The sequence below is a fragment of the Pygoscelis adeliae genome, unplaced genomic scaffold (genome assembly GCF_000699105.1).
Source record: "Pygoscelis adeliae isolate BGI_AS28 unplaced genomic scaffold, ASM69910v1 Scaffold166, whole genome shotgun sequence".
In the NCBI taxonomy this organism is placed as follows: domain Eukaryota; kingdom Metazoa; phylum Chordata; class Aves; order Sphenisciformes; family Spheniscidae; genus Pygoscelis; species Pygoscelis adeliae.
In genome coordinates, this window is record NW_008825156.1 from 910,257 (window position 1) to 929,625 (window position 19,369).

The window sequence follows — 19,369 nt, forward strand, 5'->3', positions numbered from 1 at the left end:
GGATACACACACATACACACACAAGACCTGCAACAGCACATTCTGGAGTTCTAAATTAAGTCTTTGCTTCTGGTAGAGACTAATAAAAGATTTGTGAAGAGTTAGTGTTAGCTGCACATAGATAAGCTATGAGAATGAACATATATTCCTAGGTTATTCTTTGATTTAAATATTTCCAAAGGGTAGGAGACTAACTGATCAGGCCAGTTTTAAGAGTATGTATTAAAGTGAGCAACTTTCTATGTCACAGCCTGAGATTTTTATTTCTTAACCACTTTTTCACATAAAAACAAAAAGATTTTTCCGACTAAGATATCATCTGGCATAAAGTACTACAGTTTCAGAATTACACTACAAGATTATTCCACACTAAATGCTCCACTGATCTGAATAACTGGCTGACCAAGAGGTTACCCCCAAAAACCATTTTATATTTAAATACTTATTTTCTGTCAGTCATCTGCAGCATTCACCATGAAGAAGGCCCAGTTCGAAATCCATATTTGGGAACGGCTCTATTAATACAACAACAATGACTCACAGTGCGAGTTCTAATGAAATCTGCTATTTAGAAGCATTATGTTTATAGTACTTTCCCCATATAAGGCTTACAGTTTAAATCTTTATGCATACATTGTTAATGAATATAAAAATGCTTAAACTACTTTTGCCTGCTCACACATGCAAAAAAATCCCAAAGAAAACACATGTGAGATCATAAATCTTGTCTTGTAGGACAAATGCTACCAGAACAGCCAGGCTGAATATAGAGGACAACAGTTATGAAAGTAATACCCACAATCTCTATAAAAAGAAACACCATTCCTGAAGGTGATGATTAACTAAAAAGATTCAGAATTACAATTCTAGAAGTGGTTCGGTATTTTGCACCATATTTCCATCTCCCTCTACTTGGCAAACATACTGTCAACCTTCTCATGTGAAGTGGACAGTAGCAGGACTGCCCAGGATACATAAGTAATGCCAAAATGTGGTGGAATTGCTGCAAATGCTAAGTTCTTGTCACCAGACAGTGACAGTGATACTACTGTCAGCCCTACTGCTTGCTTTCAAGACCCTTGCGTTCATTGTCACTCTCCTTCTCCAGCTTTTGACAGCTCCATACTCCTCCCCACAGTTCCCACAGCAGAGCCAACAGTAAGCTAAGAGGGGTCTTTCTCAGACAGAGCGCTGGGAAGAACACAGCAACCAGAACCTGCACTCATGAACCTCCAAGCCCTTTCCGGCTTCCACTGCTTGCTGCGTGTGGGGAAGAGGTGCTAGACTGAAATCCTGTCCTGATCATTTGGCTATGTCACCAAGCAGTGATGTGATGGCAAACATGGGATGCAGGGGAGCGGAGTGCGAGACTTGGGGGAAAGTATTTTATAAAGGAAACTTCTGCTGTTTGTGAATGAGAACATTTGCCACATTTTGCTTGTCCTCCCTCAGAGGCTGTTCTCCCTCTACACACACCCAGCGGTCAGAACATCCTCAGATCTCAGTCTACATCCAAACGCACTACTGAAATGTCATCCCTGCATACACTGCAGTAACCCTCCTCCTCCAAAAAAAGAACAAAATAAGGGGCATTTTAATGACACATGAGAAGCCACCTCACTTTGTTACTGAAGCATACTGAATGAAAATCACTGTCAGCTTCAGAAAATGGAAGAGCAAACCTGTAACTAAGTTACAAATGAGCACAAAGGGCTCCAGCTGACCAAGAAAGTACAAAGATCACCTCCAGTCAGGCCGAGTTCAGTCAGCAGTGCTGGCATACTGCACGTTGGCTTACATTCTTTGACACCATAAAGCATTCTAAAGAAGACTCTCCAAAAATGGGTTCCCAATCCAACAAAAACTGAAGTGGATAATCTACATTTTTTGGCTGCATCTGATAAATCTGTGCTGTGCTTTCCAAGGATAACAGTCCGTATTGCTACCCTTAGATTTTCCCTTTTTTCATGATAGAAACTGTGTTAATTTCGGAGGACTGTAAAGCAGTTAAAACAGCTGCTTCTCCTCAGATAAGATATTTGGGTGTTCATACTACTTCTGTCTGCCAGATGAGCTATTTCAACAGGCTTTCATGAGCTGTTTGTCACATCCTTTAATGCTATTTTTCCTGCAGTTGCAACGATACTTAATAAAAAAGCTTTCTGAAGCAGACTTATGCTCTTCCCAATTTCTACTTTTTTTGGGCAAAACAAACATAAGATGCTACTTTTTCTCCTTGGCTTGCTTTGCGTCAGTACAAGACGGAAGCACACAAGAAAAATAAATTCTTTCTCAATTTCAGTGCTTGGCTCAAAATCAAGACTCATTAGTTTAAAGCAGTGGCTTGGAGCAGAGGAAATGGATCTTGGAGCCAACAATATTTTATCAGAGTCAGTTGAGCATCCATTAATCATTAAGATATTAAGTATTTTGTCCCCATCCAACTTGAATTTGTTTCAAGGCATCAGTTACTTCTGCCTTTGATTATATATAATCACATTCATGTACACATAGTCCTGAGATGAATGCAGAAGGGGGGGGGACACGACGACCACGCATCTCCGTGCAGAGCAGAACCCAAAGAGCATTTTCAGAAGGGCCCAGGGCAGCACTGGGCAGGAGAAGGGAGACATCAAGCTATTTGAATTCTCAGGTGAAACACCAACATCACAAGTTAAACACAAACTTTTCAAGAAAGTTGAGCAAGTGCTCCTCAGCAGCACAGGCACTGACTGAGATGCTAGCTGCAAACACTGCATTTTCAAAGCTTTCAACCCTGCCAGATTTCTGAATGCATGATCTAACTACGTTCCTTTGGCACTTAAAAATGTCCCAGGAAAACATGCCACACAGCAGTTATTCAGCAGAGCAGAGTCAGGTACGGCAATGAGAAGATAAAAATTATTTAATTAACATTTAAACATTTTACTTTGTGCTACATATTTGTTTCAACAAATAACCTCTTGTACATGCTGTTCAGTTTACATTACCATGAGTTTGGGATGGCTGCTATGCAGGAGTTGCAGAGATCATTGCTTAGTTTTAACAGTCATCTTCAGACAGTTGTCAAGTTTCTAAACCTACACTGATTTAGAAAATATTACAGACCAAGTGTACACTGCATGGCCTTGTCAAAATTGCCATGCCAAGCAGAAGACAGCGATGAGGCATCATGTGGCTCACTGACCAGGGTCATCAGAAATCCCAATTCGGGTGCAATTTTACCTATTAGACTGTTTATCAGTATATCCTATGATATTTGAAGCAAGGTCAGCAAGCTGCCAGCTGTCCAAAGGAGCTCTTCACTTCCACAATTGCATGATCTACTTAACACTGCAGCAAAGCTTTCCTACAGTGGGCACAGCCATTGTGAAGGTAAACCGGCATGGGTACGGTTCTGTCTGCAACATTACAAAGATTGTAGGAATGTGTAGGCCCATACATTATGATTTTAAAAGGCACAGGAAGCTTAGATCACACCACCAAAGTTCAAGCTGCATATTTGTTTCGGGTGGGTTGAGGTCATATCTTGTGAAATGCACGCGTGGATTTACACCCTTCCTTAAACTTAAGTCATTAGGAGAAAAAGAGGAAATAGATGTGTAATAAACAATGTTTGTTATTTGACACCTTCCCAGTGTGCAAAGACTTATACTAATTATCAGTAATTCCAAATGCTAAAGGGACAAGAGAAGACAAAAAAACCCAGCATTTGCAAAGAGAAAAAATGATACTGAAACAATTACAGTGCCAGTGCATTTTTCACTGCCAATAAACACAGCACCAAGCAAATAAAGGGATATCTCCCAAGTTAAGATGACCTTCAAAAGAGATTGTTTATAAAAAGAAACTTTGCAATGCAAAGAAATATAATCAGCACACACTGCAGGTTAGCACATAACAGCAAAGCTGACTTAACAACGTTGTCAGAGAGATGCTGGCAGGTAAGATTTCTACCTCAGTCTCAGCAAGATAAGGTAGGTCTCCTAATTCAGTGTCCTCTGATGAATCTCAACACCAGAGCCCTCTGTCTCCACAAACACGTATAACAATTATCCGCTTCAAGAAGTAATAAAACATGTCCGTGTCCAGTGAGACCTGCTCAAATACCACCTATAAATCACTGCTTCTAAGTGAATCTCTGGATTTTACATGTGTTTCCAGTTTATATGTGTACAACTCTTAAACTAGTATCAACTGAGGTACAACGGAACAGGAGAAAGGCTAGGCATGGGGAGCTTTTTGCTAGTATCAGGTTTGAAAACATTTCAAGTATCCTAGCTCCCCTTGCAGTCTTCCTCCTCCTTTATGAGTTTACCAGTGCAATCAGAGCCTGATCAATTCATACCCAAAGAAAAAAACTAATTAGTGTGATGACTCTAGCTACAGTTCCTTGTTTACAAGCAAAATTAAAAACAAGAATCAATATTTTCCTGAAAACTGGATCAAATATCTGCAGTTTTGGGGAATAGCTTATGATGTGAAAGACAGAACTGTTAAAAGGAAAAGTGAGCATCTTTATGCAAAAGATGTAAGGGTCTTCACATAACCCCTGTATCCTAGAGACTGGGCTTCTCCAATCACTCTTTTTGGTGGCCTCATCCAAGACACTAGCATAACCTAAAACAAAAACACTATCTAGAGCTTGATAAACCAATCTGCAAGAACTTAATGAGTTAGACATGGTTTATTTACTTTTTAAGAACATCTGGATACAGTATGTAAGGAGAACAAGGAGTTGCACTTTCATTTTAAAAGTTGAGGGTTTAAACAAAATTCTTGTTCTCCCTCACAAATGCTAAGGTACACCTTTTAATGTGAACTTCCTGCAAATTCAATAGCTCCAGTTTACAAAATAAGATTCAATACAGTAGGAAGGTGCCAAACAAAGTGACTTTTGATGTAAAGAATTTCCTCCTATTGCTCCTGATGCACAACTTCTGTTTTAACATTATTAAACATTTAGCATAACACCACCTTGTCTGATTCAGAGTATCTTTGGGAAGTTTATCGCCATACTCTGCAGTTACATCTCTGAACACACTGATTATCTTGAGGTACTCACATCTGGCTGTATAAACCACTTGCTTTTTTTTGCCTTTTTTTTTTTTTAAATAAGAGAAGCTCAGTTTTCATGTAATTCAGTAATCCCGCGGTAACTATGTCCTCACCATATGCAGGTACCTGCTGCAGCAGCATTTGCATTTGCCCTACAACATTCCACCCCAATGAGCTCCCCTCTCCTGAAGTGACCTGCACGATGGGGTGCCGCTCAACCTGACAAGTGGAACACGCTGTCCCAAACAAAAACCCCTAAAGATCAAAACAAGACTTTCTGCTGACATGTCAAAAGTTTAGGCTAAAGAGGAAAACACACTTGAAGCTCTTTTTTCCATTACCTTGCATAAACCATCTAGGCAAGAGATAAACATAAAAGGAATTTCTTTAATTAGATAAATTCACTCCTCAGCATCTGTTGTTTAATAGAGCAAAGCACATCAGCATGTTAGAATCAGATAATATTGGAGTCTCCCACAAACTCACAGTTCAAGCTTCTTTTTCATGCAAGCATTTAGGTGCCACTGGTTTTACTCACTGTAATACAACACTTCCAGTTAAATGCTTGCCGTAAAATGTAATGCCAGGTATGCATTGGGCCACAACAAGTGACATTCCTTAAAATGATTATGCAGCATCTTGCAAGTTAGAACAAGGCAGAACAGATGTACAGGGTGATCTTGCACAACTTACTTCCCTGAAGTTCTATACCATGCATTCATTTTTAATAAACCTCAAATCAATTAAAGATTGTGCTTCCCGTAACTAAAATCTAAAGAATTCCTTTAACATAAGCAATATCCATTACGTTTTGCATTTCAGCACCATTTCTTGACTTTCTAAATTAAGATAATCTCTCAAAGGGTCAAAAACCTCTGAAAAAAACAAGTTAATTCTAATATATTCTTAACCTCTGTCTACAAACTCAATCCCATTGAGTGACAAACTCATCTTGCAGCTTAAAACCAAATACCGTAAGATAGTAACTTTCAATTATGTTTGATTTTGTATGCAGTCAGATAATAGAAGTTTTATTACAGTTATAAAAAAAAGTTCAGGATAAGCCAGGAAGATGTCAGTATCCATCTACTTTGCCATTAAACAACCTAATCCAAGTCTAATTTAGAATTTTTTTAAAAATCAAATTCAAACATATGTTGGCAAAGCAAAGGACCCTTCTAAGTGGCATTGTGCAAGCCAGTGCAGGCAAAAACAGTGCAGACCAGCTGAACAACACTGCCAAAGTATTTCCCATCTGATCTGCTTGCACTGCTACATGCCTCTCTTGTGTAGAGATTGCCAATCAAGTGTGCAATGGACCATGATTTTAAAGCAACTAGCCAGTTTTGGGATAGTCTGCATGCTTGTACTCTGAAACATATCTGGGCTTTTCAGGAATGCAGCACTGAGCGAACTGCACCATGAAGCACTTACCACAACACTTACTCAGTACAGAAGGTTAAAAGCAGCAGCAAAGTAAAATGACACTCCAAGACTAGCAACTTTCTTCATTTGTCAAGTCACCTGCCAGGTACTAATAAACAGTTAACACAGTGCCATGGAAGTACAAGTCATCTTCAGCTCAGATATGCCGTGCTGAGAAATAAAACTTACATTGTATGAAGACATACAAGAATCTGCTTTAGTGAAATCAAATGCAATTATGAAAAAAACTTTCGTTGGAAAATTCTCTATTTTCAGTTATTCCAAAAAGATTCCTTAAACAAGGAATATCTAGTTAGTTATCTGCTTTATAGTAATGGTATAGTCTCTGTTACCGAGAGCATTTAACAGCAGAGAGAAGAAAAAAATCTGCATTTTTAAAACCACAAAACTAGTAAAGTAACTCAGAGTAGTTTTAAGTACTTGAAACTAAACTAATTTTTTTAGACTGACTAAATTTAAAGTCATTTGTACTCCCTATGAAGGAGCGTCACATTTAATGAGTTTAGCTCTTGTTTGTATCAAAAGCATGGGGAGTGTTTGCTGGCAGACTCTTAAAATAATTACCACAGGCATCTCTTCGGGAATCACACAGGTCCTAATGCTTTGGTGTTTTTACTGAGCAGATCCACCTCATTTTAACACACAGAAAACTCTAACCTGCCCCCACAAAATGCACATGCTTTAAAAGCAAATCTAACAAAACGCAGAAGAAAGCAAGCTAAATAAGCTGCATGTTTCATATGCTGCTATCCTCCACTCTTTTTGAGACAAAGGACTTGATCATTATTTCATGTACCCTATCACTAGAAAGAAAAATAAAGGCTTCCGTTTTCAGGCAGTTTTAATGATGACTATTCAAAAGAGGATGCAGGCTCGCTCTTACCCGTTCAGCGTGTATGAACCATTCCTCTTGAGTCTCATACTTGCAGATAAGAATCTTAGGAAAAAATCCAGAATGAGGTGGTTTGTCCTCTGCTATACCAGAATACTGGCACCTGTTTGGTGGTTGCGCCTTTTGTTCGCCAGGGGATCTCTTTCCTGTTTCTCTGAGTCATCAGTGAGGAACAATGCAAAACCACCACCAGAGCCACTTAGCAGGAAGCCCAGAGGAAACCGCCTGCAGCCAAACAAGAGTCTGGAAATGTAAAATGTCTCCAACACACCTCCGACAAAATCTTGGAGCCCACCAAGGAAAAGTAGCAAAAATTAATGGAGAAGCAGTTTTTATAAAATACCTTAACTGCTCCCTGCATGTGCAAGAATAAAACTTGCAGAAAGCTGTATTTTATTGGTGAGCTTCTCTTCTTCCAAACAGTCTGAAAGCAGCTTCAGATCTATTCCCTCCTTCTCACAAGCCCTGCTGTGACTATCACTCAAGTATTCAGCACTACCCTCAGAGCACCAGGCAACTAAACAAGAAGCCCTAAATAACAAACACTCAGACTTTTTGTTTTTTCCCCCCCCCTAATATCAAGTTGGAAACTACACATGTGGAAAGGGGCACACAATTGGTGGTTAAAAGGTTCAGTCTCCTTGTAGAAAGTTAAAAACAGGCAGATCTAAAGTCACACTCGAACGCTACAGAGAAAAATATCCTGTAGCAGTCCAGTCCTGGGCAGGCTGCCCTGCATAAATCACACGATTGCACTGTCTCCGATGAGGCTGTTTTCCTTCCCTTCCTGTCCACCCTACCATTCCCTGATAGCTGTGAACTAAACAGCTGCACAGCTTAATGTCTGGACCAGAATGGTGAATCTACCACACAAAGCAAAAATTACTGCAGATAATTGTTGATCATTTACTGTCTGTGAGCAAATCGACACTGACTCAAGTAATAAATCACATGAAAAACATTTTTAACAATGAACCTTGACACTACTGTCACTTGTGGCCTAGGTGAAACTACTCTAGGATAATGGGAAAACTGCATGCTAGCCAAATATAAAGACTAGATATTCACTACCTAAACAGAGGGAAGCAATGGGTAGGGTCCCACGGAACTCTGGCCTGAATACAACATTATTCTGTATCTTAATGGCCCAAATGTCTAACAACAATATGTTTGTCAAGCTGAATTTTCATCTTGATCCCATCTTTGCATTGTTCTTTCAGATTTGTCATCTGAAAATTAACAGTCATAGAAAAACAGGCTAAAAAATAGGAGAATTGCTTAATTTCTTTCTAGGTGCCTGAGTTTATACAGTTAAGTGTAATCAAGTATACCTGTATAGGGACTGATTAGATCACAAATGTTGAGAGAAAAAAGGGTTACAATGAATTACAGGCTGAAGAAATCAACAATGTTGTACTGTTGATAAAACACAATGAGACTGAGCTGTACAAATATGCTGCATCTGCAAGATAGAAAGTAATTCTCAGCATCTGTCAGGCCTCATCTGGAGTACCATGCCCAACCCCTGGCACTCCTGTTGATGACAGATGTAGAATTAGCTGAAGCCCAGGGAGCACCAAGAAGAATATTATCTATCTCACAGATGAGAAAACTGAGGGAGGAAAACAACATAACACTTTCCAAGAATGTAGAACACTGCTGTAAAGAGAAGGGAAATAAAATGTTCTTCCTGCTCTATCCATCATAAAGGGACTTGAATTAAGCAAGAAATAAACCACGTTAGTATTAGATTTTTTTTTGTTTGAGGGTTGTTGAGTTTTGGGGGTGGATGGGGGGTGGTTTTTTGTTTGGTTGGGGTTTTTTTTAGTAAGTACAGGGACAGATTACAGAGTCTCCATTATTGCAGGCTTTTGAGATGATCTTGCTCCAGAGCTGGGGACTGACTAGGTGACCTCTTACAGGTCTCTTTCATCCCTAACTTTCTATGATTTGCTTCCACTACTAGCTGGAAGAAAGAATGAGAATTGTGCTGTGTAACCACATGAGGCAAACTAGCTCAAGTCAAACCAGACTACAGCACGCTTTAGATTTTTTTCCTCAAAATAAGTTATACTGGCCAGGACTGCAAGTAGGTCTGATACATTGCCACCACAGTGGTAGCAGCACTCTCCCTTTATCATACACATCATGGGAAAGAATTACACTTCGTGTTCTTCTCAACCATCAACTCTGCAAAGATCCTACCTACATGCTGGCTGGCACCAGGGCCTGATTCTTCTAGTTGCTATGGTCAGGCACCGCTGCCCCTCAGGAGTGAGTGAAAATTCACTATGGCCACAAAAGAGCTAGGAGTTAGGTTACTGCAGGCAGCTACCTACCAGCACTGGATAAAGCAGAGACATGTTCTTGGAAGCTTATCAAAGAAAACTAGGATGATCTATTCTGTTAATAATTTAGAGAAGAAAAAATAGTTAAAGCTAATAAATAAAAAATTTTACATAAAGATAATTTCTAGATGCAAACCCAAAATCAAACAAAAACTTGAACTCAGTTTTCTTCTTGGAAGTAAAGATTTCTGGGGAAAAGTTTCTGGAGAGGTCGTCTGAAACCCAGGCTCAGAGTAAATCTGTTATGCCTTCAGTTTTAATTGAAATAAATCATGCCCACTGAAAAGATGCATCTGGCAGTATAATTAAAGCATATATGACACGGGGATTTTTTGGGGTATCTACTAATTTGCCTTGGAAGTGCATCAGCAATATGGAACACGGGAGCTATCGTGAGGTGGTGTCTGATGACTATTACTTAATAGCAATTGAGTACTATTGTAAACTGGAGAATCACAATTTTTGTAATTTTAAAAAAGCAGACCTTTCCACAGCTTTTTTTAAGCTCCCTTCTGGATGCAAAATGTAAGTGATGTACCCACAGATTTTCTGAGCATTTTAGTTTTACTGGCTAAATAATTTCTTAAAGTAAATTTCAGCATTCTGTTGCTGTGAGCAGCTGCTGCTTTTTCCAAACTCTACTTCTGCCAAAAGACATCAATGCTTTTTTCTTTTTCACTTCCCCATGCTCTTTCAGGGATTACAGCAGCACAAGGGTATGTGTTCTTTAACATCTCCATCTGAAAACTATTATAGGAAACCAACAGCTAAATATAAACTGTCCAATCGGAGCCAGAGCCAGCCACATTGATGCTGGGATCCCAAAACGCTATCATGGACAAAAGAACTTACCACAGAAACACAGCGAAAGCTTACTTGCCAACATAACTGCTTCAGAAACAACGAATTCCTGCTTCAGAGAGGTCTTCTGGAGAAATGTGTTTGGTTAACAAAGATTTAAAAAAAAAAAAAACAAACTTATTTTTAGTCAACATGAAAATAAAGATGATAAACTCACGCAGTAGGCAACGCTATGATGAGGCAACATGCTATACACATTACCTCCTACAATATTTTCAATTAGCTGCGCCTAAAGAAATCCTTTTCTCCTCTCTCTCCCTACACATACACGTTCCAGAGAGCATACACAAGCTGAATCATCATTACTGTGGTGAAAACACATGGGAGAAGAGAAAACATCTTTACATCTCCTTAAGATCCCTTCTGAAAAATAAAACATTCTTAGAGCCCTCTTCTCTTTTATTCCTTTTGCCAAGCAGAATCCATAAACTTTAGCATGGATTATTTGTTCCCAGGCTAAACATTCATCCAATTACTGCTCCGCTTCTGAAGGGAATTTCAACAGGACCATTTGGCCCAGTTATTCTGGATGTTAGCTCAAGGTACAGTTCTTTAAATGACAGAAATTAACATGGATGATTTACCATTTTCAACCATCTCCCAGCCACTTTGTGCTTTGAAAACAGCGTTAGAAGATCTGTTTCAATTACTAGTTAAAAAAAACTTCTCCATTTAATAAGGAAACGTACATGTTAAGTAGAAAGCTGGGAACAGAAAAGAATAGCTAGCCCTCTACTATTTGGAAAGACTTACAGTACACTCGGAGCTTAATTATTCATCCAGGGGGAGTTTTGCATATGAATGAAACATCCTTCCACATCTAAAAAGAAACACTCACTAGCAACCTCAGTTCTGCACATCTGGTCAGGAAAGAGAGGAGACAGTGTGCCCATATGTACCCTATTTTCCAGAACTATGGCTTTTTCACAAGTGTTAAAGTTACTTCTACAGCATTTAGTGTTATTTCATACATGTATCCTTGACCCATTCCCTCCAATGTTTTTGAAAAATCTATTTGAATTTGTCTCACTATTGAAGAGAACAATTTACTCTCTTTCTTCTGGAAAATACCCACTAACCTAATGCTTAACCTTGTTTTCTACTGTCTTGCATCATAACTTGCACTTAAGGGCTGGCCAAGTTAATTCCCAAGATAATCAATGAAACACTGAATTGTTACAACAAAAAAAATTAAGTCTACTTTTCTGGTCTATACACTTACAGCACTTCATATTAGTTCATATATCACACGGGGCTCCAAACAGGGGGTCAGTCAGGTTCACTTTACTTCTACTTAACTACTTAGCTAATTCAGGCTTAATTTAAACACTGATATTAGAGAAACAAGGAGATTACAGGTCAATATCAATCATTGCTGGATAGCAAACGAAAAAGTAAAAGAGGAGAAGAGCAGGAAAATTGACTCTGAGACGTCGCTGGAAATAAACGTTTTCCCCAAATTCTGCTAATTCATTCTGCGCATGAAGATAGTACTGCCTCAGCTTCAGAGCTGAAAGGATTTCTTTGCCAAAGCTGTAAAAAAAATCCCATTTCAGAGGGGTTTGGCTTAGTATTGAAAAGAAGAAAAAATCCTGTGTGGGGACACTACAATGGTCAATATACAAATGAAAGCTGTACCACATTCCCTATATACAAACAGAAAACCTTAACACATGAGAAGTCTTTAATTTGCTTTTTAAGAGAAGATTTTTTTTTTTTTTTAATTAATACAACAGCCAGCCCTGATTTAAGGCAAAGATGATAGCAACACTGAAAGGGTTATTGCAAGCACTTCATAACAAGCAAAACAGGACAGTGTTGGAGAAAGTTACAGAACTGAAATAACAGAAAAGCAATCCGCCTGGAAACGGAAAAGGGTGGGTGAGCAGTCTCTACCGGACGAGAGCGAAAGCCAGGGTTTATAAATTTAGAAAAAAATACACACCCACACAAAACTTCTCAAGTAAGAGGATGGGGGGGGACAGACCCCATGCAACATTTTACAAGGCCTTTATATAAATTTTGCCTAATCATTCTTAATGGACATCTGCCCATGGCTTAGTACAGGAAAGACCTAGCTTTCAGCATGTGCCAGACTGTCTGAAACACAAACCTTTGGCACACTGCCTGCTTTGATCCCCGACTTCGGGCAGTTTCCTGGAGGTAGGTTTAGAGCGAATGAACACGAACAGATCGCTCTTTGCAAGGGCTGTCCAGAAGTGCTAATCTAATGCAAGTTTGGTATCAGACTTTACAGTATTCAATTGCATTATTTTTAACTTATTTTCAATGATTTCTAGGTTTTAAAACAGAAGCAGCTAGACAGAATTTAATAATTAGTTTCAAAGAGAGGTCCTTACACAGGGTTAACGAAGTACTGTGGCAAAATAAATTTTTCAGTGAGAGGTGAGAGTTGCCCTGCTTCACGCAGATGGGCATTAAGACCAGCCACGTGGACAAGAGTTATTTATATAACTGTGGTAAATGGCTGTACAGCGTGAAGACCCCCATTCAGATCAGCCCCCAAAACTTTGTCCATTTCAAAGGAAGGCTCATAAAGTAACATAATAAATAGTAAGAGAAGATTGATGTTCTTGGCAAGAGCAGCAAGCAGGTAATTTAGAGCAGGCACTGCCCCTTCAGTCCAAGAACAGGAAACAACTGTATGACTTACCAAAATGCCCCACCCAAGAAGTCTCAGTCAGTATAAAAGTCTCTGTTGCAAAATTTAGCTAATGATACAATCCAGGAGAAGTCTGTAAGTACCACAGAGGGAGAACAGGAGAGAAATTTCTGAGAAAGAGACTTTAGCTAAAATTAACTACACACGATCAGGCACGTACGAATCCCTGAAGCCTATAAAACAAGCAGAAAAAGTAGTTAAGTTTTCTACTGCACAACTTGCTTCTTTCCTTTTTTCTTTTTTTTTTTTTTAATTTAGCTAAGTGGTCTCACACTAAGGTGCTAAAAGCTACAAGCAATTTTTCTACTAAAGAAAGTTTAAAACTAGATTGGTTTTGTTGATAATGAAACAGCACCCAAATTCCAATACAGAAAGCTGGTATTCCACAAATAAAACTTTTGTTTCCTTTAACAAATGAAGCAAAATTCTTTAAAAAGGGCTGTAATTTTGGTCAAAACCAGAACAAATCTTTAAAAACAAGAGGTATCAGGAAATACAATTGAATAATAAGGGTATAAATTTTATAAGACAGACTGCATGCCATATATAGGTTAGTGAGTACAACAGGTAGTAAGATACACAACTATGTGCTTGGTCATTAAAATATTTTTATTTTGAAACAAATGAAAAGTGTCAGGCCCTTACTCTCTGAATCTCCTTTTAAACTGGATTATGAGCTTGCCCTTGCACATCCTCTCCAGTGTCCTTAAAGATTCATTCATCTTTTCCATTACTATCCTTGCCACTGCATGGACTGATGGGACTCTAGAATGCTCCTCTCGCACTAGGGTAAAGGAAATTCACTTAAGTCCCAAGTTCAGACTCCAGATGCAGATTCTTATTGCCAAATATTATAAATTTAAGAAAGTTATTTGCTTAAGAAGTTTCACATTTACACCTGCAAAAGACGACAAATCTGCCAGCCACTAAGTTGTTCTTTTGCAGTTCCTAATTCAGATGGGTCTGAAAGATCTGTGCAAAAATGCTTACTTGGGGAGGGAAACACCGATCAACTCTCTGTAATTCAGTATCCAGTACAAACCTAAACAAAGACTTCTGCACCCATGGAATATAGTTGGCTTTGACTAAAGGGATTATGTGTGGGAAATGGGGCTTGTGAGTATTGGGGGTGAGGGGGCAGGACACCAAAGATTAGAAAACCACACACCAAACCAAAAAAAAACCCTGTAAAGCCAAACACATATTACAGGAAGACAACTATAATCAGAAGCTTTGAACTAATCTATCAGTTGCTGACTAGTATGAAAAGAGGAGAAAAGTGGAAACTTGAATATTTCAGAATAAATTCGGATCATAAAAGTTATCATCCTGCATTTGTAAAGTCACTTACCAGACATGCTTTATAAGATATACCTTCAGAGAGAAGACAATTAATTGACTATCTCAGAATAAATAAATACAATATTATTTTTGCAGATTATTCTGTACTTCTAAATTAATGCACATAATGAAACAGCTTCTCTGAAATTAAGTGCAGAGTGAAAAATACCATGCACATCAACGGCAAAGGCAGCAACATAAATCATCTGAACACTGGTTTTTTAGGTGATCATAAGAAAGCCCTTGCGCCAAATTGGACTTCAGCTGCTGCTATTCACATTTTTGCAAGACCCTAAGTATTCAACAAAAAAAAAGTCCTGGTAGACTAATCCCAGGCATAACCCTAGTCATCTATCCTTCAAAAAAAGGCAAGAATACTTCACCCCAGTCAGATGCTGGACCTCATATTTGAGGACATCAGAACATTAACTAACATTTATATAGCACTTTTGGAAATTCTTACAGCGCTTTGGAAAAAAGCCCTCAATCCCTACAATCTGTGCCATCTCAGTGATAGTTACAGTCGTTAGATTGGAAAAGCCCAGGAGGAAATAGCTATAAAGTGGAGAAGATAAAAGGAAACACGGTTTGGAAACAGAATCAAAATCTCACTGCTGTTTCTGTCTTTCTACATTACCGAGGATAAGACACATGGGTACCATCTGTACTGCGCCTTTTCATTCTGTTAGCTAAGGCACAGCAGTGAATGTGAAGTAAAACTCTAGTAAGGCCAGAATACTGGACTTTCAGTATCAGATAGCTGGTAGCTATAAATGCTGGACTCCAATACTTAAACGGTTTAAAGCCAGGAATGAAGAATCTGCTACATCTACTGGTTAGCTCGTCTTCCACCTTGGTATCTCCTTTTCCCAAAGTGTAAAATGGCAATAATGACACTTCAGGAAGCACCTGGACAGCCAGAAACTGAGAAGATACAAAGTCTAGGGTTTTATGAGTTGAAGTGACTTATGTTAAGCCAAGCAGTAAATGAAAGAATAACATAATTCAGAAGTCCTCAGCTCTCAATTCAAACCTCACTGCTTACGCCTCATGCCTTTAAAAATACTTCTTACATGAGAGAAGCTGCATTTCAGTTCTGCATAACTGCCCTTCATTCTTTCATCTGTACACACACACATACTTTCTCTAAAGATTTTTGTTGAACAGGGAGCTCAGCTGTTAAGGCAAAAATTGTAGGCAAAGCCTAATTACTAGATTCTTACTTTATACACTACCATTCTCAAGTCAGAAGATAAAATAAAAAAAACTGTACACCCACGACTAAATTTCATCCAAACTTTGCACAACTGCTGCCTGGCCACATTTCTGGTTTATTCAGAAGTAATCCACCTAGCTTATGCAATGGGAAAACCTACAATCCGAGGCAATCCCCAACTCCTCACTTACATAGTTTATCCCATCCCTATATGCAGGCTTATGTCCTAAAAGTGTTTAGCTTAGAAAGCTGATCTTAAATGTTTTCAGAGATATGGCAATACACTTCTTCAGTAGCCAACAGGTGATCTGGGAGAACAAAGCAAAATAATCCTATTTTGGGAATTAAACATTTTCTTCCTGGCAAAAGATGGAGTAACTCAACATTAAAAACAGAATTTCTAAGCTACCAGCAGAATTTTTATCCTTTTACTGTGCCACTACCTAGAAGAAGGACAACTTCAGAGGAATGACTAATCTTGCTGCAAAGACCCAGGTTAGATGAGAGAACCAGTTTTTGGCTGAAAACTCTGAATAACCAAGCAGTGACTTGGTTTAAATTTGAAAAACTGACCGCCAAATTAATGAAGTCACAAAACTTCATATGACAGGTTAGAGTTGCCTCAAAATCATCATGTTTTTTTAGGTGGTATCACCTTTTCTGTTATTTGAAAGGCTCTTGAGTGTTCCTGGAAGATTTTAACCATCATCAGTTTAGCCCCACATATACTCTCACATGCACACGATGGTCAAATACTTTTTTCCCCCCCCAAGCATCTCTAAGAGTACATATCTCATATAGCCCACTCTTTACCAAGTCTCTTCTACCAACTTATCCATCTTACTTAAGACTGCACTTGTGTTATGCTTCCCTTCTTTATGGATTCCATCTTTACTTCTTCCAGGATTTAAAAGGAATACTAAGACTACAGTCATATGTTTTAACCTGTCTAGTTGTATTTACCCATATACTTCCACTAGAGCACAGCTTCATTAACTGCAGTGCGTGAAACACAAGCCTGACAGTCATAGAGGTTGGGAATTTATTTTCAAGAGGAGGTACCTGCTTGAGCCGTTCCTTCTATACACATGCCCTTTTATAGAACTTCAACTTACACACTGGGGATTTAACCTAAATCTTAGATGTATAAAGCACACTGTGTAGGGTCACAATTACAGAGTTGTTGGTTTGCATTCATGATTCAGAAGAATTAATTCAAAAGCCAATCATTAAACACACTCTAAACATAATTTTAGATTCCCAACAGATGGGCAAAAGAAAGCCTGCACAGCAAATTGAGAAGGGGGAATCTCTTTACATGCTATTCTGGAATATCTACTATTTATCTAATGCTTTATTGTTGTTGTTATTTACATATTTATTTATTTTGCTTGGATTTTTAATCCAAGTTCGTGTAATTTTGTTTAAAGTTACTAAGCTACAGTAATAAAAGCAGTCTTGCGCACAGTGCTGTGAACAGGATGCAAGCAAAAACTATACTAAATTAGTATACAATTTTCAAAGGTCAATTATCACATCATTAGCCAAGCCATTTACATCTCTGCAATGTGGAGTATGCTCCAGTTTTAGACAGTGAAATGGGACAAAAATGGATTAAATTGCTTATGGTCAAATAGTACAGTGTGTTGCTTAGTAAGAGTTTCAACCCTCCAGTAGCTTGAGTAGCTCATAATGGGCCGTTTTCACACTATGCCCTTGTCCACTAACACCACCTTCTGTCAGATGTTTAAAGAGATAGACCAAGCTTATCTACCAAGAAATGTTAACATTCACTTACAGTGTGAGTAAATCTCATTTCTTTACCTTAAAAAAAAAGTGAAGGACCAATTAGCAAAAAGTGTCTGGCTGTATCTTCACGGTCACATAATTTAAAAAGTAAAAGCATAAAGAATAATCAGCATCTATACCTGTCATGTCTAGAAGCAAAACCAAAAAATACTAAGATGCAGTACAGGTTGTCCTAAAACTGCTTCTAGTTCAATAATCGAAACTTTAAAAAGTATATAGTCAGAGCAACTTTTAAGGGATATCACCAGTGTAATAAATAAGGTTTTTTTCCCCTGGATTTTAGCTGCATGGTACATCTCCAAAAAGATGTATATTAAAGCGATTTTGGGCATGCAATGTGAAGCAACTCAAGTTTCAAAATGCACCAGTTAAAGACTGCAGAGGCCTTAAAGCGGCCTTGTTGCACACATGGATTGTAAACCATTTTTTTCCAGTGCTAGTTACCATACTACTCTCTTCCCTCCAAAAAAGAAGATATTTTGTACACCATTTCTTATTAAACACTTTGAAAAGTAATTTCGATATTGCAAAACTCTATCATCTTCAAATCCTGCAAGCGTATAGAAGTATGCAATTCTGGATCCATGGCAGGCCTCTGCCACCTGAGCAGGCACTGCTACCACACACTCCGTTTCAGGATGGTATGTGAGCATCTTTACAGTGGCATTTGCTTTGCAAGCCTAGACAAGCAAGCTAGGCAGAGGACTGCTGGGTTCATCTCCAGGTGATGAAAGAAGGAAACCTCTAATAATGGGAAACCTTTCTGCCTCCAGAGGAGCTGGCATTTCTTCCCCTACCTATCCAGCTTTCTCCTTATCTGTAATTTGCACCCATGCTCACTTCATGATTGTATTTAACCTTTATATTGTATTGTCCTTCACAGCTATGCTTCAAGCTCCTCCACCAGCACAGGATCCTTCAGTTTTTCAGGTGCCCATCTGACAACTGAAAGGGCCTATGAAGAAGCAGTACAAAGCAAACTTAACTATGCATGGCTTCATCAGCTTTGACCTGCCTTTTGCTCCAACCTGCAAACCTCATCTTTTTTCAAGCTACTCCAAATTTCTTAAGAAAAATCTTTAAAAAGGTTAGCAGAGCTCTCCACTTCCGATTAAATTCAGACCCAGGGAGTCACCAGAACAGATACTGAACTGATTGCTGCATTCCCAGAACAGCTGTTTACAGTCATATTGAGAGCATCAGGTGAGCATCGTGCTTTAACCCCACATGTTATTTACAAATCACCTTGCACACCAACAGCTGAAACCCCCTTTCTTATTTTAAAACTTGGGCTAGATCATCGTTCAGAAAATCATTCCTGTTCTATTTTTTCCTTCTGACAACTAATTCAATGAAAAATTATACTCTGTTGATATATACCACCAGACTCTCCACATGCTAGTACAATAATGGATTATCTGCTTGTTTTAGAAACAAAAAACCTCACTACATTGCCATAAAATAAGATAAAGCTCAGCTCAGAGCAGTGAAAGCCAGAAAGGGATATTATTGTACTTTCGCTGTTGTTAACCTTTAAAAACATACCCATTTCAAGTTTAAGTGATGAAAAGCTTTATTCTTCGTAAGTGGTGAAAAACCAAGGATCTTCAGTTTTCTATGAATCATTACCAGGGCACGAGCCAGTTTTGGTCCTGTACCAGACATAATAGTTCTTATAAAGCTTTGTTGCAGGTTGTCAGCATTCCACAGCACCA

The 19,369-nt window shown here is 38.6% G+C and overlaps 1 protein-coding gene across 3 annotated transcripts in view; it reads right to left on the reverse strand.

The window, feature by feature from the left end:
- MOB2 (MOB kinase activator 2) overlaps nucleotides 1-19,369 on the reverse strand; it is an 84,496-nt gene that overhangs the window by 53,609 nt on the left and 11,518 nt on the right. The window contains exon 1 of one of the 3 annotated variants that reach the window (XM_009328464.1): nucleotides 7,388-7,495. The exons of the other annotated variants lie outside the window; for them this stretch is intronic. Within the exon in view, the coding sequence (XP_009326739.1) occupies nucleotides 7,388-7,425 (38 nt within the window). The 5' untranslated portion in view covers nucleotides 7,426-7,495. Of the gene's footprint in view, nucleotides 1-7,387; nucleotides 7,496-19,369 lie in introns of those variants that run through there. 3 annotated transcript variants of the gene reach the window in all.